This window comes from Trifolium pratense, linkage group LG7, assembly GCF_020283565.1.
Source record: "Trifolium pratense cultivar HEN17-A07 linkage group LG7, ARS_RC_1.1, whole genome shotgun sequence".
Lineage (NCBI taxonomy): Eukaryota > Viridiplantae > Streptophyta > Magnoliopsida > Fabales > Fabaceae > Trifolium > Trifolium pratense.
In genome coordinates, this window is record NC_060065.1 from 39,993,456 (window position 1) to 40,004,901 (window position 11,446).

General features: G+C 33.1%; 1 protein-coding gene across 1 annotated transcript; it reads left to right on the forward strand.

The window, feature by feature from the left end:
- Window positions 1-364: 364 nt before the first annotated feature.
- LOC123898505 lies at window positions 365-6,646 on the forward strand. The gene is made up of 3 exons (XM_045949482.1): window positions 365-732; window positions 3,038-3,202; window positions 6,342-6,646. The coding sequence occupies exons 1-3, from the start codon at window positions 468-470 to the stop codon at window positions 6,368-6,370; spliced, it is 459 nt and encodes a 152-aa protein (XP_045805438.1). The 5' UTR covers window positions 365-467; the 3' UTR covers window positions 6,371-6,646.
- Window positions 6,647-11,446: the final 4,800 nt, after the last annotated feature.

Here is an 11,446-nt window from a genome sequence, read left to right on the forward strand (position 1 = left end):
GGTCCCTTAAAGACATCTCCGTTAATCAGTTCGGTCCCTAAAAAAAGGTTTGAATAAGACTAAACCTGTTAACAAATTTGTCTTTAAAGGATCTATTCAGACTTTTTTTTCTTTAAAGGACCAACAACATGAAACCAAAAATGTCTTTAAGAGACCATTTTACTAATTAAGCCTTAATTTTTCTATATTAAATACTATTTGTGGACACATCACAATCATCCATCTAAGCCGTGTATCGGTATATATCCACATGATATGTGTCGGAGTGTTCACCAATAAATAATTGGACCTATTAAATAATTGCATTCCTTTTTTTTTTTACCGAAATTTCATTAAAAACTTTAATAATAATTGTAAAAAACTTAAAATGGATAAAGTAAAAAAAAAAAGAGGATCTTGGTTCAAAATGGAGACCTAAATTCAGTTTAGTCGTGAAAAGCTCGATGAATTAACTGAACCCAACGACAATGGAAACTTCGAGTGACACTCACTCCACTTCAGCAAATGAAAACGACACCGTCGTTGTTCAAACGGAACCTTCAACTTCTCACGCCGGCGAGAACGGTTCTGAAACCGATAACGCCGCCGATCCCCTCACGAAAAGCTCCGATGTGTTGGCTAAAGGCTTGTCGTCGATCCTCTCTTCCGTAATTAGGGATTTCGATTTCAGAGCTCAACAAACTCTCATCAGCCAAAACCATCTCTCTTCCTCTATCGATCGTCTCACCGGAGGTATATCTTTTGGTTACTCTTTTCTCTCTGTTGCTGATTTCACAACATTGTGCTCGAATTTCAAAATTAACTGTTGTGTTGTTTGGTTTTTGAGAAAATTTTCGTGCCTGATACCAAAATTGCCAAAAAGCGACTCAAATTATGTATATGTTTTGTGATGCAATTTGCAAGTAGATTTTGTTTTTGTTTATTATTGATCGTCATTGTGTTGTTGTTATTATTATTAATATTGGATGAATTTGTTGTTGTGTTTTCCATTATTAATGCTCTGTGAAATCCAAACGGGTAGGAATGTAGGATCGTCCAACTACAGTGATGGTACCTCCTCCGTAGGGTCGTTGGATGGTATGCCGTGATATGTAATTGCGAAAGCACTCCGACGCAAGTTAGTGAGAGTGTTTTAATTAAGAGTAGGAGTTTATGAGATAGTGCACATTAGGAGGCTGAGGTCCTTAGAGAACCTCAAACAGTAGTCCTTAGAGAGTTCTTAAGTTCAAAAGGTGTGTATTTAATTAGTTTGGAGAAGATTGATGTGGCGACAACTTGCAAGGACAATTGCTTGCTGAAGCAACTTGTCCTTAGCAATATGTTGTGTAAGTTGCTGGACTCATCATGAGTTCTCAAGGGTTGCTAAAAAATGAACGAGTTACTTGAAAGTGATGTGACACTGTGGAGTCCACTTAAACCACTGATGATAGGTTGCACTATTGGAGGTGGTCTTATACAAACTAGTCTTGCATTGAAGTGTTTGGGGGGGGGGGGGGGGGGGAGTTCGGCTTGAGGCTACCAATGACCCGTCAAGCCAAAAAGGTAGGATGTGCCCTCTAAATGTCATGATCTCTTTTCCATATTTGTCCTTCTATAGTGATTCTAGTCAGGCTGGTGCTACCTTACTGGGTAGGAATGTTTACCACGTTTGGTTCATAAGGGTGAGTTTTGTTATGGTTTCTGAAATCTGATGAAGTTTGACTGAGCGTAGACTTTACCTACATGCTAATAGTTTTTTTGTGTGGAAATAATAATTATTTTATGAAGTTGCCAAAATAATCTATGGCTGAGTTTAGGTCAGGAACTTCTTAATTAAAATAATTTCATGGTTCTTCACTTGCTGAAAAGTCCTTATAAGTTTATAGATAGACCATAAGGTCCAAGATCTTCTAGGTTTGTCATCTTGTTACAATAAGGAGTTACTTTGTGTGCTACTCTTTAAACCGGTGAAGCAGGTAGTGACATTGGGACTATTCTGTTTAACCTACTATAAAACCAAGGGAAAGCAGAAAATGCTTAAAAAGATGATATAAGATGTTGTTACTTATTCTATATTGGAAAGAAAGAAAAATGTGAAATTCGTGACTTAAGGTGTACCAGGAAGATTTTGCTTTCTGTGGTTAGAGGTTTTGTTCTCCTCATAAACATTTGTACAATGGATTTCTTGCAGCTGGAATATAAAGTTGAAAAGAGTGTTTGTACCATTGGGCAAGTAGCAGTTGTAGTCTTTACTCTTTTCTTTCTTGTAGCTCTGGTAACCTTATATTGCTAATTTAAGGTTAAATAAGTAAAGCTTTTATTGCCATTATCTTGCTTTTCCATTTCTTTTCCTATATAAGAATATTCAACCCTAAGGAAAAAAACTGGATACAATTATATAATTCTCTCAACTTAGAAGAAGCTTTTCTCTATGGTGCTGCCACATTCAGTGGGAGGCTTTCAATTGGCTATTGCAGTTCATGATTATGGTATTAATTTTCTATGATACCTTTGGTTTAACCCTCATAAAAGAATCACATATGGGAGTAAGTTATATGGTCCAGAGGGGCAAGTTCTATTATGGTCCGCATCTTAGCCTCCTGGCTTGATAGTGTTTTACCAGGAAGTGTGAATATTAGTTTGAACAAACAAATTGCTTTAACCATTTTATTTGAAAATACAATGACACATTCCATTCATATCTGTTGAATAAGATAGTTGGCTACCATATGGTCTAGTGTAGCAAATTTTATGAAAGTGCCATTTATTAGCCTCCACCAAAGAGTGTGTTACCATGAAGTGAGAGTGCTGGATCCAAAAGTTTGGTGCACCATAGAGCTTCATAGATATTCTGCGAGCTATACAATAAAAATAAAAATATTATTGCTGCTGTAGTGTGCTAATATGGGTTGCCTTTGTTAACTTGCTAAAATTTCAGTTCAGTTATGCCTAATATTAATGTCTTTGCTAAAGTTTCTCCTATAACTCGAGGATGTTATAATTTCTAATTACTCCAGGTCTACAATTAGGTAACTTGAAATTTGTGTTTTTTGGGCAGAACTTGATCAGTTACTAGAAGATGCACCTTTGCCATTCATAATGCAACATGCAGCCAAGATATCCAGTGTTAGGAAAAGAGTTTCATCCCTGAATTCACTTCTAAAATCCATACAAGGGCGGATTGATAATATAGACCGCATTATGTCAACTGGCACTACTCAGGGTATAGACATGTCTCCAAAGGCTTAATATTATATTTTTTTCTAATAGTTACTGTTAATTAAGATAGAAACTGGTATCTATGGTTCAGAAAATAAATGAATAATCACAGAATTTATTACTTCCAAGAGCCAAACGAGAATCAATACTACACTGAAGAGTAAAGACCAGGCTGCCTAATAGAATGTTTAACCGATCCATTCCGGATCAACCGAATTGGTACGGAAGTTGTGACATGGGAAAACCACATAAAACACAACTTATTTTAATAACCTGGTGACCTACCAATTGTAGACGTAGGATCTTTGGCAAGCAAAAAGCACTAAATAATACAATTCGAGTGTACCAACTTCTTTCTTAATTCGAGGAAAAGGTGCAGGAGGAAAAGAAAACAACGAAGGGATCCGAATTGGACCTAAATTGGAATGACACGAAAAACCTTTTCGGATAAGGCATTTAGTTTTTCCCTTATACGGGACAACTTTTTGTCCACAGCCCGTAAGAGCCGCTCGTCCGGGTCGCCAGTCCAACAATTGTTGGGGCCAGCAGCATAGGCTATTAGCGGACGACGAGTCAAAAGCTCCTGCTCAAGCAGTTCAATCCAATTGACTTAAGAAACAAATGAGAAAGAAATATAGGAACTCTAGTGGTTTATTTCTTGCATATCTAATAAGTTGAGCTATCCTAACCTGTTTTATACTTATAAGGTTTCTAAGTTCTTCGGTAGCTGGATAAATTGTGTTTTAACTTTGATTATCTGATCTCTTCCTCTTTCTCCTATTTGGTATCATTGTTTTAGTCCTCCCATTCAGTTTTTTAAATGGGTTAAGATAGACCGTTGTTGCTACTGGACGGCGAAACGTGTTTTCAAAAAACTCTCTGGAGAATGATTCTCAAAAACAGAGGAAGTTGTAGTACAATATACAGACAAAACACTCACAATCTTGACATAAATATTAAAAGATAAAGGATTCCTATCCAAGAAATTTGAGAGTCTTGGTCTCTCCTCCCCTAAGAATTAGAGAGCTTGGTCTCCTATCAATATCCAATTCCAAATAAATGCCTACTGACTTATCCTTCCATTTACCTATATGTTCAAGCACTGCCTAATATTAACTGCTGCCTAATCAAACAATAACTGCAGCCTAATAACAGTACTAATTAGAGGTCTAACATGCTGGTGTTGGAATTCCACCCCCTCCCCTTCCAGTGGTCTCTGTTTAGCCAGTACACAGTTTTATTACTCTGCAGAGTTAAAATTGAATTTCCTTTGATCAGCTGTCTGTTCTGTTTTGTTGTGATTGATCTATTCTTGTACAGTTCTTAGATTTTTATTTTTAAAAATTTTGGGGAAGGGAAAAATTATTATTAAATAAAGTGACATTAACAATCATTTTACAACTGTCCCCAAGGGGATTTAGATTCCATCCCTTGAGGTTATAAGGTCAAACTCTTACCACTGAGCTAACATCTCATCGGCTGTACAGTTCTAGATTTAATAAGTAGTCACTGTTACGTGATTAAAAAAAGTAGTCGCTTGCTGTTACATGTATTTAATTATGGAAAATGTCTAAAACTATGGCACATAAGCTCTGATTACCTGAGCAATCTATTATAATTTTCCCCCTTTGTTTTAATTGTGGGCAAGTGACTCTGGTAAAATGATTTTAATTTTATTCTAATATTGTATATATTGGCATATTTGTTCTTTTTGTTTTGCAAGTTACATTGTTATTTGTAGTTTGGTTCTGACTGTTAATTGCTTGTATCATCTCAACTGGATACAGCATTTGTGCTTGTGTTGTATAACCAAGTTGAATAAGATGTTTGGATTTTACAAGCCTGCCAGCTACGTTGGAACTTAATACTATGAGTTTCTGTGTAGTGTACCAAATAAATCATTTATACTCCTTCCGTACAAATACTGCTGGAAAACCATATTTTGTGCTTTAATTAATACTATTTATTATTCATGTCTTCCATCACATGCATGCTAATTAGCAGAACTGCATCAGTGCATCGTCATGGACAATTTCAGAGACTTCTCTTCTTAGCCAACCTTGACCTGATTGACTTCCTTTTGGAGAAAGTACATTGTCAACTTTTTTCACTACTCAGTGCTCAACAATTATGTTTTATCCTTTAAGGACACTCTTGAACCCACATGCACTTCCCACTAGTACAAAACATTGAAATCAATCATTCTAGCTGGCATGCTGCATATCAAAACACTTATCTTATCAGGTTGCCCAGAAGTATCATGGCTGATGTGGCTTGATATGGAATGTGTGTTTGTGTTATTTTGAAAATTTGATTTTGAATAAATTTGATATTTGATATGGAAACTTGGTTTTGATTCAAAGTGAAATTTTGTCAATTAATTTTGACGTAATGAATATTATTTAGTTGGTATTAATGAAAATGACTTTTATAGATTTCGATATATAATTACCAAGAAAGATGTGAGTTTTCAGTTTATATTTGTGAAACGGTCATATTTTTATTAGTTTATCACCTCAAAAGAAACAAATTATTGCTTTCATGTTTAGGATGTTAAAATCAAGTTTGGAAACCAGACTTGTTTCGCCTCAATAATGTCAAACATGCTATGCAGTATCCAAGGTAAGTTCATTCTTCAAATGGGATTTTAGCTTACCAAATGCAAAACCAAACAAGCCAAATCTGCTGCTAGGGCCGTAGAAGAATTTGACAACCCTATTATAGTTAAAATTGTCTAAGATACGATTCTAATGAGAACCAAAGGATTGGAGGTATATTACTTGCAGCAAGGGTTGACTACTAGACAAACTTATCAGAGATGGTAATCTGATTTAGAATATCTATAGCTGGCCAAAGTGTATGATGCTATGCCTTTTAGATCACAAGAGAATCAAGCATGCATGCGATATTTTCTAACAATCAGATGAAATAGTGATACTATTTGCTGTTATGATGGTTAGTAATTACAGACACTGATTCAAGCAATGATAAGAAGTTCGTATCACATCTAATAACTTGAAAATATGGACTATCTATCATCTTAATCCTAGTTTGCATAGATTTGATTAATACTTTGGTGGTTCTACTTCTAACCCTTTTTCTGTTCATACTATTATGACAAAGTTTTTTATATAAATTTGCAGAGAAAGCAACCACCGAAGGTTCTGGGTGAATTATCATCAGCTCAATCAACTTCCACTTTTTCCTCGTGTATGTACCACTACCATGCAATGCACCCTTGAGCCCTAAAAAATCAAATTTGCTTGGTGTCACAGTTCAGGACATCAAATTTGGCATCCAGTTACTAGCTGTATTAAAGGTTATTTTTAATCATCATTTAACTTTTGTTTGAAATCAAAAAAACAAAAATCAACCCCCACTGAATTCTTGTTGTAACTTTTAAACTTCTGGAAAATGAGGGAATAAAACAATTTATTCACCCAAAAAAGTTACTTTTATTTTTTTGAAAAGGATAAAAGTTTCTTTTATGATTTATAAATTGTCAATTTTTTTTACAAGGATAGTTTTTTATTTTTTTTATTTTATAATCAATGTCATTTTAATTTACTTTTACAGGAGAAATCATTTTATTTTAAATTTATGCTTTTTATTTTGAACTGCTGATTTTAAATTTATGCTTTTCTATATATACTACAAAACTACTACATCAACAAGGAGCCACCCTATATTTGGAAAATGAACAGATATTAGGACAACAATAAAGCCATAGCACAGTGGGGCTATATATGCACTTGCCCCATCTAAAGTAGCAATCCTTGTTGGTTGGTTTGTAGTAGTAAGTTGGCCCATTAATTTTCTGAAACTTCTGAGGAAAAAAGTGGCACAGCAGCCCAGTTCCATCAAACTCTTTGGGTCCACTCAACTCCCTGTCCTAGTCATAAGGCTATTGAAATAATGACTTGAGGTCTAAAAAAAGTTTCTTAATAATCCCTCTGGTTTACCATAAGCAAAAAAAATTATTTTTTAGGTCATTGAATAATTGATATATCTCGTCTAATGAGATAGTAGATTAGTTATATAAAAAGTGAATTTTTGCGATGTGAATGTAAAACGATGTCTCTCACTTAGGATCCAACCTAGAGTTCATTTACTGTAAAGTAAAAAAGTTACTCTTATGTTAACTTTAGTGTTGTGTTTAAATGCTGAGAAAGGGAGAATAAAGATATATGGGAGAATGGATGGAAAGCTGAAAAATTGGGAGAGATTCTGCTTTCTTTGAAATGTTATTATGGAAGAAGGATAGTCTTAAACAGAGGGGTGGGCTCTATAAATATCATTTCCCAATCGGTAGTTCATCTAGTTAAACCAAGAATCCACTCCTAACAATTTGCTGATGCATTAGCTAATCTTGGTTGTTCGATGGGCTTTAGTTGTGTTTTTTATGAGTGTCCGGTTGCTTTTGGTGACTTGTTGCTTGTTTATGTATTGTTATTGAGGATTTTTTTTTTTCCCATTTAATCTCGTTGTAATCTTGTTTAGACCCTCTTTTGATATAAATAAAAGGATATGTATATCATTTTATAGTACACATTTTTTCCACGCTTTCTATTCAAATAAGAGAATATAATGCTTTTCTTTCCTCCTACTTTCACCCCTCAACATTCTTTCTTTTATTCCTTCCACTATTCAAACAACTAGTCACATTATTAATTTTTACATTCTTAGATCTCACTTATTTTAGGCTCACTGTTTGGTTGGTATTTTTTTTTTTTGTTACAAGAGAGAAACTGTTTGGTTGGTATAAACTCAATAATACATGACTCCCTATTTGTAATTATGTGTATTATTAATGCACACACTGTATATAGTGTATACATAAACGCCAAATATGTGAACGATTTGGTGACACGAACTAATTTTCCCAAGCATTATTACCAACACTTTGTACCCGAATCAATTGGCCCAAATCATATCTTGGTTTTCTGTTGTCCTTTTGTTGCACAAGTAAAGAAAAATGGAAGGAAAATGCTATATTGAGATCAAAGCTCCAAACCTTCTAGTTGAGCTACAGTAAAACCGTAAAAAAGCTGTTGTCATGACAGTACTAAATTCCAAAATGAATAATACAAACCCTATTGAAGTTTATGACATAGTCTAACATAACAACAACAAATTATCCTTCCCAGTCCAGCTCATATAGATATTGTGATGTGAACTCTCTTGTAGTGTGATCACATGCCCCCACACTGTAGTACGTAGTACTCCATATACCACCATTATTCTATTCTATAAACATTCATCTATGCAACCTAGCCTTGAATCTTTATAACAAGACACTGTATGTAGATTATGATGCCTGCATATAGATATTTTCCTAAGTCAGCCATGTCCTAGCCTCAAGTTTTAGGTCTAAAAGTTTTTGCAAAGTAAGGTATCCTGCTAGTTAATGTAAAAGTAGAGTCATACCTATTTTGTTGTTTCTTGAAATTGTAGGGTTATAGTAGTGTGCTATCATCATGATGGTTTTTGAAATTCTCAATCATTTAGTCAAATTTATCATCTGAGTAACATTTTGAGTTTGTTAGAAAATTACAGTATACCATTAATTTCATATTCATTGGTAGGAGTAATTTTTTAGGTAGTACCATTTTGATCAACACTTTCTTTTGATTAAAAAGTAGAAATATGTTACTAACACTGATAGTTGAGTTTTGCTCAACTCTTGAAGATGTTATCAGTGTTTTCTACCATCATATTTTGCCTATGTTTGATATCATGGTAAATATGTCAGAATCATGGCGTTCGCTGTGATTTTTTAAAAGTTATAGAGTATAACTTCTGTGAAATCACGGTGAATCATTGTGATTCAGGCGTATCAAACGTAAATACCAAACATAGGCTTAATTATTCTTTTTTATTTACTCCTATCTTTCTTTTCTCTTTCGCTTTATCTCATGTAACAAAAAAAAGTTACGGGTTAGATAAAGTGTTTCTAATAACCCCTTTGAAAATATTCAACTTTAATAGACCAATTTGAAATATTTACTAATAGACGACAATAATATGATCTAGGATTTTCCTATCATGTGCATGCAAATTTACACATGTTAAAAAAGGTTCAATTTAATCCATCATCCTCTTAAAATTTCAGAGGAACCAACTTGGAGTTTTTTACAAGTAAAAAAAAGTGAATGATTAGTTTATTTACTCACAGCTCATTTTCTACATAGTGTACTTTACTATGGATAAAATCTTTGTTACTTTTATGTGCCCCCCTCATCTCATCACATACATACCAACACAACACCAACTTTTCTTAGCCGTTAGCATTTTGGCAAGAGCACCCTACCCTTTTTCATCCCTTTTTGTGCACTGACCCACTGCTCCCTATACCAAGAGAGAGAGAGGTTGAAGGGTGTAGCATTTGCATATGATAAAGATTAAAGGGATTGGATGAAGAGGAATCTATTCAGAGTCCCTACTGTACATAAGCACGTTCTTTCTTTGATGCCCCAAAACTTCCCTCAGTCTTTTGCAGAGGCTCTCTCTCATTATTCATCAACAAACAAAAATTGTTTTCTTTTTTAAGACACAGAAAATCAAATCAATAAGATCATGCTTTAAATACTACAACACCAACAACAATGTCTCAATATTTATTCAATTCAACTGGCTAATTTGAATATTTTATTAGTAGGCTTTTAATTGTGCTCATTAATTAACATGATACTTGCTTTTCAGCTGATTTACCTCTAGATAGAAATGATTGCACGTTTCCTCAAACCTATATAAAGTGAAGAGAAAGTAATGACAAAGTTGAGCTCATTAACCAAAAACAACCAAAACTCCTGCTCATTTTATACATACATTGAAAAGTGAATGTATCTAATCTATAATATAGTTTAGATACATCAATTTTTTAATATATCTAAAAAATAAATTTTTTCTTATATTAAAGATCGGATGGAGTACTAATAAGCATGCATTTTTTTAAAGAAGAAATTGTTAAATAAGGTTTTTTTTAATCTATTAATAAAAAAATTATTTGTGCCAATAAAGAAATTAGTAAAAAAATATTTTGATTGTTTAAGCTATCTTTGGTTTGAACTGGTTTTATGAAAGTAAATATTATTTAAATCTTAAATTATGAATTAATTAATTGACACATTTAGAAAAATTTATTTCTATTTATTTGTTATTTTAAAGTTGATGTACTCTTAATTATTATTATTTATTGGAGAAATAAAATTAGATGAAATGAGATAATAAAAAAAATATTATAAAAATGATAAATAATTCTATTAAAAATAGCAAAATTTATTAATTATATTGAAATGTGTAAAAAACTACCATAATACCCCATCCGGTTCTATATATAAGAAACATGTCATTTTTTAGATTCATTGTAGAATTGATGTATTTAGACAATAATATAGTCTAAATATATAAATTTTACAATAAACCTAAAAAGTTAAATGTTTCTTATATATAAGACCGGAAGGAGTAATTGACAATAAAAGAAAGGAGAGAGTACTAAATTGGTCATGATAATCGGTGGGATAATTAGTTAAGAAAAACAAGTAAATTTTGTATTGAAAATTGTGTTTTTTATATTTTTAAAAGGCTAAAAAAAAAAAAAAAAACCCCCCGCTGGCCCTAATATTCTATTTTTTTTTTTCTTTGAGTTTCTTTTTCCTCTATCAGTTAGGGGTGATTTTAGGTCATATTTGGCCTAAAATCACCCCTCTGCATCTTTTTTATTGTTGTTTTTAATCTAAATAAGTTGATTTTTCACATAGATTGAATCTTTTAGTTGTTTTTCTTTTCTATTTGTGATATCGTTGTTTGAGTGCGGTGTTTGTGTTGGTGGTCGTCTTGTTACGACGTTGTTGATTTTCTCCGTCTTGTTACGGTGTTCGTTTAGTTCATATTGAAAGATCCTCTTCAATCAATTGCAGATTCAATCAATGATTTGGGCATCAACGTTGCAGATCCGGAAGCATGGACATTTCGGTGACTTTAATTTTATCATATTATTATTTGTAGGCATTTTACCATTGTATGCTATTAACACGGATGTTGTGAGTTTGTTCGCAGATTCATCCTTTTTGTTTTTAGCGATGTTGAATTTGTATTTGGATCTGATGTACTCTGTCGATTATTGGAATGAATGAATATCATTATCTTTTTTAGTAAAAAAAAGGCTAATTCCACATGTTCCAAGATTATTTTACTATATTTAGTTTCTTAACTAGTATTCCAGAAGCGCTGATTAACATTTTTCATA

Excerpts from the sequence above, each read along its gene's own strand:
- LOC123898505 (XM_045949482.1), top strand. The coding sequence starts at position 468 with ATGGAAACTTCGAGTGACACTCACTCCACTTCAGCAAATGAAAACGAC. Across the intron at positions 733-3,037 it reads TATCGATCGTCTCACCGGAG|AACTTGATCAGTTACTAGAA; the intron begins GTATATCTTTTG and ends TTTTTTGGGCAG. Across the intron at positions 3,203-6,341 it reads GTCAACTGGCACTACTCAGG|AGAAAGCAACCACCGAAGGT; the intron begins GTATAGACATGT and ends ATAAATTTGCAG.